The 18,637-nt window shown below is 31.4% G+C and overlaps 1 protein-coding gene across 1 annotated transcript in view; it reads left to right on the forward strand.

Moving 5' to 3' along the window:
* The first annotated feature begins 2,212 nt into the window (after positions 1–2,212).
* LOC123668793 (protein Jumonji) overlaps positions 2,213–18,637 on the forward strand; it is a 37,280-nt gene continuing 20,855 nt past the window's right edge. The window contains exons 1-13 of the mRNA XM_045602486.1: positions 2,213–2,226; positions 2,954–3,123; positions 3,532–3,837; positions 4,534–4,956; positions 5,255–5,305; positions 5,581–5,631; positions 6,009–6,077; positions 6,263–6,310; positions 6,388–6,441; positions 9,614–10,782; positions 12,233–12,469; positions 16,208–16,421; positions 16,672–16,901. Coding sequence (XP_045458442.1) covers positions 2,213–2,226; positions 2,954–3,123; positions 3,532–3,837; positions 4,534–4,956; positions 5,255–5,305; positions 5,581–5,631; positions 6,009–6,077; positions 6,263–6,310; positions 6,388–6,441; positions 9,614–10,782; positions 12,233–12,469; positions 16,208–16,421; positions 16,672–16,901 — 3,036 coding nt within the window. The remainder of the gene's footprint in view (positions 2,227–2,953; positions 3,124–3,531; positions 3,838–4,533; positions 4,957–5,254; positions 5,306–5,580; positions 5,632–6,008; positions 6,078–6,262; positions 6,311–6,387; positions 6,442–9,613; positions 10,783–12,232; positions 12,470–16,207; positions 16,422–16,671; positions 16,902–18,637) is intronic.

Below are 18,637 nucleotides of genomic sequence, written 5' to 3' on the forward strand. Positions count from 1 at the left end.
ATAAATCAATAGTTATCAAATTATCTTCTTAGTATAAAACAATAAATTAGTATTTACTCAAATCTTGTTATTTTGTTTTTTTAATGCTGTGCAATTCTTATAATTTAAATACACATTTTTAAATGCTGTTGTTAATTTATTTATACTGTAGAAATAATCTAATATGTATGTTATAGATGTTTGGTTGTCTAAATTGTAGTTGGAAAGCCAATAAATAAATTCGGACCAATTAAAAACACCATCTCCAGTGATTGTTTTTAAACACATTGATGTTGAATTTCTGTTATTGTTATTTATGTTGTTTATATACATCTCTGTGGAACTCCTCTAAAACAAGTATCTGAGTTCAAATACCTTGGGCATATTGTGAATGAACGCCTGGATGATGATAGTGATATCGAGCGCGAGCGCAGAGCTTTGTCTGTTAGAGGTAATATGTTGGCCCGTAGATTTGCTCGTTGTACGTCACAAGTAAAAGTAATTTTATTTAAAGCCTTTTGTCAGTCTTTTTACACGTGTAGTCTATGGGAGAATTACACTCGGCGAGCATATAGTGCTCTGCGTGTACAGTACAACAATGTGCTGAGGGTTTTGTTGAAGAAGCCTCGGTACTGCAGCGCGTCGGCAATGTTTGCGGATGCTCATATAGATGACTTCTATGCGATCATGCGCAAGCGGACCGCGTCCGCAATGCGCAGATTAATGAACAGCTCCAATAACCTCCTCAGCACATTGGCTGTAAAGCTAGATAGTCCCCTCTGGAGACGCTGGGATGGTGCACACGTAGCTGCGAGGGAAGCTTAAAGAAATAAATTTTGATAGCTTTTATTTTTTTATTTTTTTATAACTAACATAGTTGTTAAGAATTATTGTAACTGACATTTAATTATAATTTTGATTTCAATTTCGATTTTGTCTTGATTCTTAGTTTTAATTTTTGATTTTGGTTTTACGGTGATAATTTGTGCTAATTTAATGTATTGAAATTTTTTGAAACTTAATTTAAATTGAATAAGTTATTATTTCTTAAGCTTTTCTATTGATTGAATTATGATTTTAGTTTTTAGTTTTAATTTTAATTTTGATTGAATTTTAATATTGATTTTTTTTTTTTAATTTTTTATTATTGTAATTTTGAATTGTAGTATTTATTTTAATTTTTTAATTTTAATTATTGTAATATTGATTGAATTTTAGTATTGAATTTGGTGATCATTTTAATTTTGGGTTTGATTGAATTTTAGTATATTGATTTTGATGTTAGTGTTATTTTTATTGATTTTTGACTTGGTATAATTTGTTTGTTTGTCATTTGTAACAATTGTTGGAACTAACATAGCTTAGGAAAAGATGTAACTAACAAAAATATGGACATATGTCTGAAATAAATTATTATTATTATTATTATGTAATACCTACTAAGGAGAGGTTTGTCTCGCTTACAGGGAGTCAGGAAGTCTATAAAATTACTACAAATATACATATGTATACATGCAATTGCAAAGAAATTACAAAATTTATTAATCAAAGACTCAAAATTTACTTTGAAGAATCTGATAATTTCAATTCAGTTACTTTTCTAAAATGTTGTGTATGATCTTTAAATTTGTTATTTATACTATTAATTAAAATTGGATTTATCTATACAAATAAATAAAATTGGATTGTCTGTTTGTCATATTAAAATAACTGATTTTTACTAAGTACATATGGATACACACATTTTTTTTTTTCATTTCATTTTAATTATCGTTCTTTCAAATTTGTTTTGATGTTTTATTTTGATGTACTAATTTTTATCAAAATAATGTTATGTTGATCGTATATAATTATTGTATTGTGATTAAGTGTGTAGGTTGTGTGTTGGGTTAATTTTAATTGCTCTAAAAAAATTATTAAATTATGTAAAATTTTAGGATGTGCTTGTCTTTTGTGGGCCATTTCCGTGTCAACCCAGAGATGTTGAGGGTTGACTACGGTAGGGTTGTGTCTAAATGTATCAATATAATACAAAATGTTCACCTTCAACTTTTAGAATTGCAATATCTTAGGAATGGTGATTGTTAGGAAAAAAGTATTAATAATATAAATGCATTGCTCTACTGGGATCGGTCTATTGTCACTGACAGGTTTATTGCAGACAATAAACTTAATATAGTCCTAGTAGACCGATCAGCGCGCTGAGCAAATATTGTTGACATTACAGTTCCTCATGACGCTAATCTCGTAAGTCGCCGACTGTCGACAATCGCCGAAAAAGAAAAAATAAGTAAATATTTAGACCTTGCACACGAGATTACCATCATGTGGAATGTAGACTCAACAATAATTGTTCCTATTGTTGTATCGGTTAATGCTCTATTAGCGAAGAGTTTCGACCAACATTTTAAGAAAGTCTTGACTGTTGGATCAAGGGTCGGATTCAAAAGGCAGTGTGAAATATTTAGACTTTGCCCACGAGCTTACCAGCATGTGGAATGTAGACTCAACAATAATTTCAGAATATTTGCATATATATTTGGGTTCTTACATATGCTCAAATCAGATACATCCATATTAATTAATGTTTTAAGAGTATTTTAAAAATCTACAATTGTCTTAACCTTATATCTATATTATATCTAGTATATTTAATGAATGTTGTAAATGTAACATAACCAACTTGTGGTCCGTGATAGTCTTTTTCAGCACTGCAACAAGGGCCTTATCTTTATTTATTTCTAGTTTTAATATAACGTGATCTAAACAACTATCCCCTCTTATGGGCAGAATATATTATTTAATTAACTAAATCTAATAAGTTTGTTATTATGTATGCATATGCATCATTCTTGAGAGTTACTAAACACCTTCTATTATGTAAAGAATATATTGTTGAAATTGGCTTTTGATTATGACATTTTTTTTTTTTTGTCATAATTATGTGAAATTTTTATTTTTTATATTTTTTCAGAAAAGTGCAGGCGCAACGCAAATTTGCCCAAGGAGCTTATGTGCCGCCTAGTCCAAATGTAACGAACAATGCAATAAATAGAAGAGATCTTACAAATGAAAAACCAATATCATATGTTTTTCGACATAATACTTCTGCCAGGAAACTCTTAGACTCGATATCATTTGAAAGTACGTATATATATATTTTTCATTTAAACATTATTGATGAACACACAATTTAAATGGCATTAGCCTAGATGGGATATTGTATTTTTGAAATGTGGATTTTCGTGACTTACATTCGACACACTTTAGACTACATTCATAGCTTTATTTTCTTTTTTACTATTTTTTTATAATGGTTGTGACTACATAGAACAAAATAAGTTGAAATTGTTTAATTTTAAGGATTTTCTTGTTATAAGAAATCTTCATTCTGTCTTTATTGTATATAGCAAAAAAATATTAAAAAGTTATCTTCCATTAACACAAAAAAATATTTTAATTAATTAAAAATAGTTAATTTTTTTTTTTAAATATTACCATGAGAAATCAATACTTGCTTAATTAAAATATTACAAACAATACGGATTTTAGGTATACACAAGCACAATCCAATTGTGTTATTGGAAAGATTGCAAGAACAGCCAAATACGCAAATGGATGATGAGCCTAATGTTAGCAATGAGGCACTCACACCAGCTGTCAGTAATTTGACTACTAAAGCACAAGTTCAACCAGTCCAAAAGAAAGTAACTAGATTAGCAAATAATATAAAAAATATTGCAACATGCATATGTACAAAACCAGTAGCTGAGAACAAAAGAAAAGTTATTACTAAAAGAAAGTCGAAAAACTGTTCATTACGATGTCTAGAACTACAAAAAGTGAAGAGTCAAAAATGTAATATGAAGTTAAGATCAGCCATTCCAACTTCTGCTGTTGACGAAGATTTTTCTATTGATGATGATAAACCTCTAATGTTTTATACTAAGAAAACTTTAACACCAAAACGAATGACCAAAAAACAAGACAATGCACAAAATATTTTGAAAACGAAGAAAGGTATTTTTATTTTTTAAATATTTAAAAAATAAACGTAGTAATTGACTGTGTATCATTTTCGAATTTTCATATCGGTAACTAAATTTTGACACCAACAATTTCATCACTCATCACTTCAGTCTATCACAGTCCACTGTTGGACATAGGCCTCCACAAGTTCACGCCAAAAATGGCGTGAACTTATGTGTGTTGCCCGTAGTCACCACACTGGGAAGGCGGGCTGCGTATTTCAAAGCCAGCAGTTGGATGGACTACGCCAACACGCATTTTTGATAAGTTGGTTTTTTAATTGCGAACTTAATAAAATGTGCTTTTATATGTAATAAAAAAAAAATTGCGCTGAATAAATAAACTATTAAAGATACCAAATTTCAAATAAGTTTCTTAATATAAAAGGTATCACGTTTTTCCCTTTTATAGGCCTGTATTGTAAAGTTCACTTTTATGTTAGCTTAGTATAAATTACTGCTGTCAATTAGTTTAGTTCCAATTCAACTGCACTATTATTATCATTTGTTTAATTCATAATTCTAGATATGTTGACGTCGCCACAACCTGCACAAACCGAGCTTCCACATAACAATGAAGAATCCCAGAATAATGAAGTGCCAAGTGGCAGTGAGGTTTCATTTGCAAATGAACTAGAGCAGAAATCTAGCTGTAATGATTTTTCGAAACGCAATGAAACAGTTAATAGTAAGGATAAAAGGATTCGTAAAGGCACGCTACACTACGATGAAGGACCAAGTCCTAAAAAAGCAAATCGTAATGTTTCATCGACTCACAATGAGTCACTGAATAATGAAGACGTGTTGAACTGTAATAGAACAGAAAAGAAACACACAAACAAACCAAAGTACAAAGAGTCCCCAACTCTTAAGGGAATACCAAATGCCAATGCCAAGGAAGCTACAACATGTGTGGAGGACTCGAACCTTGTAGATACTCCAAGTTATGGTAATTTCTTTATTGATTTCAATTGTAAAAATTATTTATAAACTCTTGTTATCTATATATTAGATCACTTCAAAGTAAGTAATAATAGAAAATTTTATTTTTTGTTTGCCATTGTTGAGTTTCTCAATTGGTTGATAATTTTGATTACTGTAACGGACAATCCTAAGATTTTACAGCCTCACCATAATTGGCTATATATATATATTTTAGTATCCAAACAAATCATTTAAGAGTTTATTATTTTTAAGCGAAATACTTTCAGGATTAACTTTAAAATTAACCATTCGAATTTTTCCAGAACCATCTCCAAGGGAATCAGGTATACTTAGGTTACCTTTGACAAATAAAGGTAAGTTATGATTGTTTTTTAATAGTTTCTGATACATTTCCCGTTTCATATGCATTGTATTCAATAATTCATATTCTAATAATAATTTCTTATCCTTTACAGTTTTCTATTTAGTCATATATGCCCGTTTTGTATTCATTTAACATAAATGTATATTCTTTATTGCACTTAAATTTTTTGTACAGCTATTTATATACAAATTTAGTTAGCAACGGTGGACTTATCCTCTAGAAGAGATCTCTTCCAGCCAATAAATTCGTAATTTTTTGTTTTAGATACTATCACACAAAATTCTGTTACTCCACAAAAAGCTACCACCACTACAAGTGAGTTATTAAAGTTGTGAAAACTTATTGAATACACAATAGTGATAAATAAATCGAAAAAAAAAGGATTTTTGCGTATATAATAGTTTATAAATAATTAGACTAATTTAGTGGTTCATACATAAATTTACAAAATAGTAAATTACTTTAATTTTTTTCTTTAAAAATACAAATTAAATAAGTATTAGAGAGAGATTTTATCTTTCGCTTTTTTTTTAAATAAAAATTATCCTATGTTATTTCTAATACCTCCAAGAATATCTATACAAAGTTTCATGATAATCGGCTTAGTAGTTTTCGCGTGAAAGCGTAACAAACAAACTTACATTCACATTTATAATATTAGTAGGGATTATGACTGGTATTTTATTTTCCAGCTCCCGTCAAACTTCCACTCAAAATTCAGTTAGCGTTGGCGGCTCATATATACAATGAAACTAATAGAGGTAAGATATTCTTCTCATTCTACTTACCCCAATCTCTCTCATATAAAAACAGTAACAAACAATTAAATAATAAAAAAAGACAAAAAATCTTATGCTTTTTTTTTTTTGCTTTGTATAGAAGAGTATCCAAATAGTTATAATTTAAACAAATGTTATGTAAACATTTAAAATATGCTTTTTTTTAGATGTTTCTCGGCTGACTTCATTTGCTCGATCATGCCCGGTTGCAAAAGGTAAGGTTTAACAATTTTAATTAATAAATAATGTAATAATTTTCAATGGTCCACAACATGTTTTTTTATATTTTCAGAAATTCACATCATTGTTCAAAAGCAAACGTCACAGGCGTCTAGCCAAAAGAAATGTGAGTAGTTCAGCTTTTAGAAGAAAAAGTCTTACTTTTATGTAAAGATTTGAATGAACTTAAATAATAATTTATTGAATAATTATTTTTTTATGGTAATAGTTATTTTTTTTTTGCTCACGGAATATATATATTAAATTTAATTGAGTGTTTAGTAGTAACTTATATCAGATAACCAATAACACCGGTGTTCAACCGGATCTTTACCACACAGGTAAATAGTCTAAGATCCGGCTACAAAATCGGTACATTCATCTCGTAGATAGATAAAAGCGTAATTACCCTAAACCAATAACACCGGTGTTCAACCGGATCTTTACCACACAGGTAAATAGTCTAAGATCCGGCTACAAAATCGGTACATTCATCTCGTAGATAGATAAAAGCGTAATTACCCTAGAGCCAAAAGCTATGGCCAAGCCGAGCATACGTCCTAGGGATGTGAAAAAAAGAATCGATTTTTACCAAAAAAGGTTACACGAAATATATTCCGGTTATGTATTGTTTTACTCGATTATATTGTGGAATGGGTGGCCTTAAAATGTTTCTGTAATATGTTATATTTATACGTTATACTTATGACCCGCCCAGGCTTCACACGTTTGCAAAACTATCAGTGTTCCTCTACTATATTATGCATGTATTATACATATAAACTTTCGTCTGAAATCATTCTATTTACTGAAGAAAACCACATCAAAATCAGTTGCGTAGTTTCAAAAATCTAAACATACAGACAGCGGGAAGCAATTTTGTTTTATACTATGTAATGATTTGTAAAATTTTCTTATAATGTGTATATTATTCGTAAATATTATATTTGTATTATTTTAATGTTTTATATTTATGACTAGCAATATCCGTGCGAATAATTCGCAATAAATAAGTAAAAAGTTTACCGAGCGTCAATCCTGAAAACGTTGTTTCAAAATTAAAGTCGTCATATATATATATATATATATATATATACAATTTTACGGTAAGGATATTCGGACACTAGCGTGACTAGCGTAAATTTAGCGTGAAATTAGAGTGGCTGGCACTAAGTACAGCCTCAAATGTGTTTCCGTAATTTAATCACACTGAATACCCACGGAACGAAATTATGCCGATAAACGATCTAATTTTGAGGTTAGATAGGTTAGGTTAATTTTGAGGTTAGATTATGTTAGTTTTTTTCAAGAAGTACCAGTCACGCTAGATTACCACTAGAGTCCGAATATCCTGTCATAATTTTAATAATTAATTAATTTTCAAAAACAAAAGTAATGATAATTTTTTTAGTTGTGGGTGCCGGTAGATAAAGCAATTATCTATACAATGATATATAACTTATGTGGAGTAATTGTGAGTTTTTTCTAAAAAGGCGACAAATATCTTAACTTTATTAATATATATACGATATTCAAAATATTTGAAAGTAACATTTTTAGGCTAACCACCTAGCAATCGATTTATTTTAAAAAAAAAAAAAAAAAAAAAACGATTCATTTCCGAAAAAAATCTTTAAACTTAGTCAACAATTTTATTCAGAAATGTAACATCATCCCAAATACATACCCTTATTTTGCCCTTTTGTCTTAATTTATGAGGAATTATTGTACTTTATTGTCCCGGAGCGCTGAATCTTAAAATAGCCACTGTAGGTAGGAATACAAAACAATTATATGATTAATTTTGAAAAATTAAGTAACATTATTTTAACTAAAAGTTTTTGTTGACACTTTTTGACAGGCACCCAATCAATGTATTCTCCTATCTTTTGTTTCTTAAATGTATGTTAAATTTCGCACGCATATTTTGAATTCTGCGTTAACTCCTACAATATTCACTTAAATTAAATAGTGTATTAAATTGAAATTTGCATAAAACCGGCATTTTTGTTACCCTATAAAGGGAATAATTCCATCGTACATTGTTTTCTTAAATTTTTTACATCTCAAAAAGATTACGCCGCGCTTTCAATATAATCTCCTAGGGGATGGCTTGATTTGTTCAAATATAGATCAAATTTTTTTCTATTTGAATCAATTCGCAAACTTAGCAATCTATACTCCTAAATCATCATCATCATCATCATGATTTTTAATCATGTCCCTATACCGTTCACTATTGACAGTAAAATTCTGACTATCATCGTTTTTAAAAACATACTACCAATAACTCCACCTATAAAGCGCATTAAACAGTAAATTCCTGTAGGTGTAACGGTGTTTCGGCAAAAGTTTGTGCATTACTCTTGCTCCAAATGTGACAATGCTACTAATTTACTTAATTTAAATGAGCTTCGTCAGATAGCAAAATTTTGAATGGAAATTCAATATCTATGTCAATTTGTGGTTCAGCCCATTCACCTAATCGGAGGCGCATACGATGGTTGCTTGGCTTTAATTCCTGCTCAAGTTGAATCTTGAAAGCTTTTAAGCCAAGATCTTTGCATAAAATCTTCCATAAAGTGGAAGGTCACAATCCCAGTTTCTGTACTGTGTGTGTTATAGTATGGACTATATCCGGCAACCCGAATTGAAGCAGCGTGGTGGATTAAGCTCTGGTCCTTCTTCTACATGGGGAAAGAGGCCCTATGCCCAGTAGTGGGATATTACAGGCTGAAGTGTGTTCCGAAAACTACACACTACACACTGTAGTACACTTTGGAAGACTAACATTTTATCTTCTAATATATAAAACTAAAGTGGGGTTTGTTTGAACACTTATACCTCGAGAACAGCTGCACTGATTTTCATGGTTTCTGATTTGTTGTATTTGTCCTTGCTGAATTTAGAATAACTATTAAAAACATTGGAAAATTGAAAACAAAAAAAAAATCCAATACACAATGTTCATTGGTCTCGTAACTTTCAATGATTTAATGTTCATCCCCTCGATATGGTAAATTCTCCCATTTTCTTTTATTATAAAAAACAAAGTTAAGTTTCGAATCCACAAAATATCCACAATATAAGGATAATAGCGTATTTTAGATTTTAAAAATGTAGTATAAAGTCTATATAATGAAAAAGGATGACATATATTGGTTGACAAATATTTATTTGTGCGTTCAGTAATTTATTTCGTGTAAATAGCTTTCTTCAATATACTAATGACACATTTTTTACAGCGAAAAATATTTTTGAAGAAATACATTATTTGAAATTGAAATTTTTAATTGCAGATGTAGATAAATACGCTGAAAATGATACTGTGTCGGAAGAACGACCTGAAAAGCCTTTAGAACCAATACACATTTTTAAGTCATGCAAATTTTGTAAATCTCTAAAAAACAACATAAAAACATATCAAAAGACTGTAAAGCACGAAGAAAGCCTCATTCTAAACTCGGGTATTAAAGTATTTCAAATAAGTCGTTCTACCACTGCACTACTGACTGCCCTAGAGACTGGAAAACTGGCTTCACACATTTTACCTCTTCAATTTATTTTACCTATTCAAAATACAAGTGAAGAAGAGGACATAAATAACTCGGTTGCTTGTAAAGAAAAGCAATTAAAGAACAGAAGACAGTCTGTTGCTTGGCAAGAAAAGCCAGTAAAAGAAACAAGACAGTCGGTTGCTACTAGTCAAGAAAGGCCAACAAAGGAAAGAAGGCAGACGGTAGCTAGTCACGAAAAGCCAGCAAAGGAAAGGAGACAGTCGGTTGCTAGTAAAGAAAAGCCAGCAAAAGAAAGAAGACAATCAGTTGCTTGTCAAGAAAAGCCTGTAGAGGAAAAACAACAGTCGGATGATTGTTTAGAGAAGCCATTAAGGGAAAGAAGAAAGTCTATTGCTTGTAAAGAAAAGCCTGTAATGGAAAAAAAACAATGGGATGCTTGTTTAGAAAAGCCATTAAAAGAAAGAAGAAAGTCGATTGCTTGCCAAGAAAAGCCTGTAAATGCTTCTCTAGAAATGCCATTAAATGAAAGAAGGCAATCGGTTGCGTATCTAGAAAAACCATTAAAGGATAGAAGACATTCGGTTTCTTGTCAAGAAAAGCTAGTGAAGGAAAGACGAAGATCGGTTGGTTGTCTAGAAAAGCCAGTAAAGGAAAGGAGACAATCGGTTGCTTGTCAAGAAGAACAAGTTAAAGAAAGAAGAAATTCGGTTGGTTGTCAAGAAAAGTTATTTAATAAAAGAAGACACTCTGTTGCCAGTACGTCGTATGTCGAATGTGTGTCACCAACCGAAACCGACGAGATCAATGCCACTGATAGTGAAATTGAGAGTAATGAGACGAAAAAAATGAGCAGACCGTCAGACCAAGAAAAAATATATAAAACATATAACCCGGGTAAAGGCAAAATAGTTGAGGCGCCATCATTCCGTCCCACTGAAGCAGAATTTAGAGTAAGAATACTTGTATTCAATAGCATGAGCATAAATATTCATGTTATAACTTTAAATGAACTCCGTTACCAAGTCTTTTCTCCTATTAGGAAGAATAATTTGACGTAAATAAGCCACAACCTTTCTAGTATAATGGTACACGTGCTGTTGTGGCGGTTACACATGGCGGTTTGCGGGTTCGATTCCCGCTCGGGATAGATATGTGTATTTACAAATGTTTATTTCCGGTTTGTCTGTCCATGTGGGTCTCCCACCCTGCCTCGGAAAATACATTAAGCTGTCCATCCCGCTTGTTATCATAAATACCCGATAGCGATCGTTATTCCATCGTAGGGAACATATCTGCCAACTCCCAGTAGAGCAGCGTGGTGGATTAATCTGCGATCCTTCTACACGCAGAAAGAGGCCTATGTAGGGATGCCCAACACGATACGATATGTCGAAATATCGATACAGCAATACGATATACAGTATTCCTACTAAAATATTGTATTGAGGTATCGCATCAAAATATAACAGTATTTATATGGATCAGATAACTTAACTGCATCGACTCGTTTTGGTAATACTAGACACTGTTATTTTAATACTTGTAACGTAACTAAACGTGAAACAGAACTCCACAAGTCAACTTTTATTTAAAATTTGTTAGTTAAGATCTTTATAAGTTTGTCTGTACAGAAAGCTTTCCTTAAATTTAGAGATCATTGCAAGCAATTTATTATAATTAATTTATTATTGTGGAGTAATACCGCTTTGCGTTTCATTACGGCACTAGTAAAGTCAACCGTTTGGAGTTATTGTTTTAGAAGTATAGTCTTTAACAACAGAACCTTAATAATGTTGAAACTTGGCGATCACTGGGTGACCACTAGTTCTATTAAATCAGTTAACGATACAAAGTAAAAAAGCTAAGTGTTACGCAATATATCTGGTAATTCCAGATTCATTTGATTTTTTAAAAATTAAAAAGTTGATATGATTTTATCTCAGAAATGGTTTCAATAGAAAAGAACTTAATATCCGTCTAAATGATTGATCAAAGCGCTAATAGAGAGATACCAAAAAGCTACAATTTTGTCTTTATCATTTCGTAATGATAAAAATATCGATGATATCGTATATAGTGTATCGATACAAATGCACGCTGTCGCGTGTATTACGATACGATAACTCGATAAAAATTACTTTTTTGGGCATCCCTAGGCATGAACAGTTGTGGGATATTACAGGCTGAATCGTCGTAAAATAAGCAATCTATTGCAGAATTTTACAAATTAAAATATATGCAGGTTTTCTACATGATATTATGATTCATCTTAGAATATGATATTAATTTTGTAATGGTAAAGAAAAGCGAAAACGAAGCCTATCTTGGTTTCACGTGGTTTTATTAGTTCATCCAATATTAGGTTGCGTCTTTTATTTTAAAAATGTGATTGTATTTCAGGACCCTGTAGCATATTTCCAAAAAATAACGCCAGAAGCAGCGAAATACGGGCTATGCAAAGTAATAGCACCTCCGGGCTTCAAACCTTCTTGTACACTCAATGACTCTATCCGATTTGTTGTGACGAACCAGTACTTGGCGCGGTTTTACAGTCGATGGGGACCAGTGACGCGAGAATTATGCGCCTTGCGATCATTTTTAGCGTCGCAAAACATAGCCTTCTCTCATTCGCCTTTAGTAAGTATCATCTATTTATTACATGTCAAGTTTTTATAATAAAATAGCTGACCCAGCAATCATTCTGTCGTGGGATACCATTATCACCTAGGGGCATAAAAATAACCTACGTCGTGTTCTCAAACCTATCAATCACAAAAAATTATTACCAATGGGTAAAGCGGTTCGGAGGAATTCGGTAAAAAACACTGTGACATGCGATTATTGTATACTAGCTGTGCCCGCGACTTCGTCCGCGTTATTAAAAGCGAATTAAAAGAAATTATGTTTAGTTTGCATTTAGAAAATAAATTTTTCTCAAACAAAAGTAGCCTAAGTTACTTCTTATTACATCAGCTATGTGTCAGTGAAAGAGAATAGCCGGACAAAAATTGTAAAAATGTTATTTTGGTATATATACGGTGTACATATTCCGTTTTTTTTTGGAAGAGTCCTATTTGGTAAACAAACCCCTGTCAATCGTATTTCACGTTTTTTCCGCATTTATCACTCACTTTCACAACATATTAGCTAACGGACACTTGTAAAACTCCATTTACTAATTATTTCACTAAAAACAAATATCAATTTATGATATTAAACACATAAAAATTATTAAAATACAGATTTCGAGCGTACAGATAATTAATATTTTCGAAAATGACATTTTAATATCTTTTTTTGTAACGCAAATAGGGATGTGGTCATAATATTTTTAGAGGTGAATGAGTATAAGAAAATGAACGGCATGAGCGATAAAATGGGCCGTGTTTTTACTTATATTTTAAATTTTCACGAATCATAATTTGATAGTAAGTTATAAAACAATGTTACCGTAACGCGATTTGTTATTATGTTTTAGATATTGTTTTTTTTTTTTTTTTTTTTTTTTTAAATATGTTGAGCGTAAAAAATGCTGACAAAATATTATAAATGTCAATCTTTTATAGTAAAGTGTTTATTGTAAGGGTTTTATTTTATATTATGAATGTTTCTGAATATCAATTTCACTCTGAAAAGGAGATGGGGACTTTTGGGCCAAAATGTAATGAGTAGAGATATTGTTTAAAAAATTGGTCATATTTTTTTATTTTAAAATATAAAATATCAGCTCAATTCTGAATCTAGAAGCGGAGAAAATTGAAAAAGATAGTTTTTATCAAATTATTTGGGTATCGATTCAACTATAATCGATTACAGAATTCAAAAAGAAAATGTTTGCACTGGTTAATTAACTCAAGATATTTAGATGCACAATTAAAGCTGTAAACAAATAAAAGAACATTTATATAAAGTTACATTAATATCGAAAATATCAATTAATATCTGATAAACCAAAATGATTATCGATTTCGTATCGATTTAAAATAAATCATATTTTTACAGTAATACTGTGTCCGTCACTCGTTTCATGTTTACTGTTTTCCGATGCATTCTGAGTCCATTCCTGATATTTATTTATGGTTTCAAGTGTATATTAATATTGGTAAAGAGTTTTCAAACAGTCTTCACTAAATTTAACAAACATTAATGCTACAAGAACTTAGTGATCGGGATTTTGTAAAGACATTGTAACATAACCTCACTTTTACAAAAAGTCTAATAACTCCACTCTCAGATAGCCAAAATATAGATAATTTTCAGCAAGGAATCAATAAGTCTAAATGCATTAATTGATACTATTTTTATTTCATTACATTTTGGCCCAAGAATGTATGGAATCGTATCCATCTCTTCTTTAACGCTATCCCATATAATATAAAAGCACATAGCATTGGCATAAAAGTTTATTGTAGTTCACAGGAAAATTTTGTGGGACTTTAGTATGAGACTTAGGGTTACCCAATGAGAGCTACGTGAGCAACAGTGTTATCAATCCTTTTGTTTACGTGTTATAGAGTGTGCCGCCGGCGCAAGGCTCTATATTTATAGGAATACAAATAATGTGACAATAATACTAATAGAGTCAACTTTTTTTTCTAGACACAGGCGGCCCTATTTTGTTGTAAATTTTATTTTTGACGTCTTTTTTACCGACCATTTTACATTACCGAAATATAAATTTGTGGCCTTTTATGCTCGATGCTCGATTAATATATATATATTTTTTTTCGTAATTCTGTACCTCTACTAATTCTTAGAAAAAATATTCAATATATTATTAGGTTTTGAAACAATTTTAGTAATATGTTAGCGTTAAATATTTGAACATAAAATGAATTTTACTTTCGTCTATGGCTTATTGATATTGTTCATTCATTTGCTCTTTGTGTCACTTTACTATACTTACAATATTACTCTATTATCTGTGGTCGGAAGTACGCCATATTTGTTTACTATTTAGGACTCTTCCAAAAAAAATAGAATATACATACTAGTGATGTGTCGGATCGTCAAAAATGATATATCCGCAGATACGGATCCGGAAACGCATACGCATATTTAGTGTCAAGATCCGCGGATACAGATACGGATCTTTATTTACTCACTCAATCGGTGTCGATGCATGACATTGAAACGATAGTTGACGTCATGCCCGCTGCAACGACGGGCAGGACTAGGGTTGCCAGATCGAATTCGAGACACTATTATCAGGAGAAAAAAAAAAACAAATTTTCGGGATATTGGGACTTTGGTCGGAAGAAACAAAAGTAAAATAAGCCATAAGTTCTGTTACAAATGAAAATGCATTTTTTTAAAATGAAGTAATGTAATATTATTAAAATTGATACCTACATATTTATTAACATCTCAGCAAAAAATAAAAAACTATTCGAAATGGCCTCCTTTAGCTTTTATACAGGCCTTTAATCCGTTTGACCACGAATCTATGGATTTACGCACTGTTTCCAAGGGAAATTTCGCCACTGCTTGCTCCAAAGATTTTTTAAGAGACATAAAGTCGCCGTGTCGTTTAGAGCAGGCCATGTCCTCTAAAACTGACCATAATTTGAAGTCTAAAGGGTTGAGGTCTGGGCTAGATGAGGGCCAGTTCAACTCTTATAAAGTCCGGAACGTTAGTTTCAAGCCAGGCTTGGGTAGTTCGTGCCTTGTGACTAGGTGCAGGTCCTGCTGGAAAGTCCACGGTATATTTTTTAAAAGTGTATTGTTGAGAGGTTTCAGAACCTGATCCAAGACTGTATCTTGATACACTTTGGCTGAAGTTTTCACTCCTTTTTCACAAAAATGTAGTTTTGTCGTCATACCATGGCGGGTCGTGTTTTAGGTCACGTGATAAACAGATATAAATATACGATTTTTACTTTCAATATAATAAAACAATAATGTGCTTTTATGATTCATAATCAAAATATTTAAGTGTACTTCTAAATAAATTTTAATTTTTATCAAATTTTATAATTTATTTATCAATACCGAAAGTACCCTATATATAAGTATATTATATATACTACTTAATCAAATAATCTAAGTTTATTATTAATAAAAGAAAAAGAAAGAAAAAAAGAAAGAAAGAAAATTAATAAAAGATCCGTATAAGATCCGCGAGAAAAGTGACGGATATGTATACGGATCTCATTTTTCCCGCGGATAGGGATAGGGATACGGATACGAATATCCGGAACATCACTAATACATACATCCATATGGTTTTAATAAAAAGCGTTTATTTTAATATTACAAACAGATACTCCAGTTTTATTTATTTGTTTATTTGTTAATAGCCATTTGTTTTTGTATATTTTAATTCAATGAAATTAAAAAAAATCTTTCTTAATAAATATATTTAAACTTTTTCAGTTAGAAGGCTTAGAAGTCAATCTGCCTAAGATGTTGCATTTTGTTCAACGTCAAGGGGGGCTTAAAGCGAATGTCAAAAGTAGAACGTACGTGGATACGAGAAAATGGAACAAGTTAGCCGAGGAACTTAATTATACTAAATTAAATAATCCAGCTAAAAAATTGGACCAAATATATGTTAAATATCTGTTACCCTATGATGCCCTTACTCAAAGTATGTTATAATTAATTGCACTTATCTACATCCTTTTCAGAATTTTATAATGCTTAATTTAAATATTTTTATAGGTTATAGAAATAACAGCAGATCATTTTTTTTACCATTTATAATAGCTATATATTATGCAAGTCGTTTAGATAGATAGGTTTGATGTTACATTTGTAAAAAAATATATATTAAATCATACAATTATTCAATCGTAAAAATATTTATAAGATTAAAATAAAATATAAAAAAATTACAGGGGAGCGTCAAGAACTAACGGAGAAAATGGACAGGAAATGGTCGAAAAGAAATGATAAGCTGATTCTACGAGCACAGAACCCGCTTCACCGTCAGAAGAGGTTGTTGGGCGAATCCGACTCGTCAGATGACGATGACTTTGAAGATAATCAGCACATGACTGCAGCGCTAAATGAGGCTGAGGAATGCGTTGTACGGGGACGCGTCATGAACCTCGCTAATTTTAAGAAGGTATACTTTTTTATCCAACTTCAATAAAAATAGGAGGTTCTCGGTTCTCAATTCGACTACTTTTTTTTTCAAATGTAATGTTAGTGCTTGTCATCTGGCCCTGTCTGGTCCCATTTATAATTGATCTATGTATTTGATTTAAAAAAAAATCATCTACTGATGTTGTATTACATGTCGACTAGCAATACCCATGCAAATAATTGGCACTTAATAAGTAAAAAATTTACCGACTGTCAATCATTTTGACTGTGTCAAAATCAAAGCCATCACAGATGAAATTTTAATTAATTAATTTACAAAAGCAAAAGCAGTAATAAACTTTTTAGTTGTGGATGCCGATAGAGCAAGCAAATGTCTGTAAAATGATATATAACTTATTTGGAGTAATTGGAAGGTTTTTTCTAAAAAGGGACGCAAACATCTTAAGGACGCTATCACATTTTTCTACAAATATCAGTGTTTTTCACGTACCATTTAAATTAATTAGGAGTCACCCTGAGAGAATATCTTGGTTTCAAATGAAAGATAATATATTCATCTCCGAGTGAGACCATAAAAATTCTATAGCCCCATACAAACTTTTCACACAAATACAGTTTAACCATCACAGAAATCGCAAAAAATGAAAAAAAGACGGGTCTGAATTGGAACCATTATAGCCTAAATACACTGCACTAAGAAAAATAAATACACTAAGAAATTGTTGCTTATTTAGTCCTCTATACGTAGCGCTAGATATTTTATATAAAAATAAATAATATTTCCATTTATGAGAAAAATAAGAAACGCTCTTAAATTTCTTCATACATTTTTTACAAGTGAACCATCGTCGTTCGTCATTCCGCGCCGAAACGCGCTCATGGAAGCACGGCTGTATCGCTTCAGCGCAAGTAATAATTACGTAAAAAATGAGTTTTTTGTGTGTACTGTGCTTGGACGAAATTGATACTTCACAATCGATTGTCTTTGCTATGCATCTGGTTTATATATAATAATCAATAATAATAAGTAATCTTTGCAATTTGTCTTCTTTTCAACCGACTTCAAAAAAAGGAGGAGGTTACTCAATTCGACCGTATATATATATATATATTTATTTAATGTATGTTCGGAGATAACTTTTTCGTTTATGAACCGATTGTGATAATTCTTTTTTTGTTGGAAAGGAGATATCCCTAGTTTGGTACTATGATAAGAAAACTAGGATCTGATGATGGGATCCCAGAGAAATCGAGGGAAACTTTCAAAAATCGTACGGGTGACTAGTAAATTTAATCATGTTTTCATTAAGTACTATAAAGTACTACTATTTAATAAAGGTCTGGAGTCGATCTGATTGATGATGGAGAAGAAAGATAGTCGAGGGAACTCTTCAACAATTTATAGCAATTACCTGCTTTTTGATCTTAATTCGTTTCTATTGATGAGAACTTTGCACCTGTATTAGTTATAAGTGCCATTACAGTCTGATGATGGAGACAAAAGATAGTCGAGGGAACTCTTTAACGATTTATAGCAATTACCTGCTGTTTGAACTTAATTCGTTTCTATCGATGAGAACTTTGCACCTATATGAGTTACAAGTGCCATTACAGTCTGATGATGGAGACGAAAGATATTCGAGGAATTACCTGCTGTGTGGTCATCTGTGTCACAGGACCAGGTTTGATGATGGAGCCCATACACTCGAGGGAATTTCTCAACAATTTACAGCAGTTACCTTTTGCTGTTTGACG

This window comes from Melitaea cinxia, chromosome Z (genome assembly GCF_905220565.1).
Source record: "Melitaea cinxia chromosome Z, ilMelCinx1.1, whole genome shotgun sequence".
NCBI lineage: Eukaryota > Metazoa > Arthropoda > Insecta > Lepidoptera > Nymphalidae > Melitaea > Melitaea cinxia.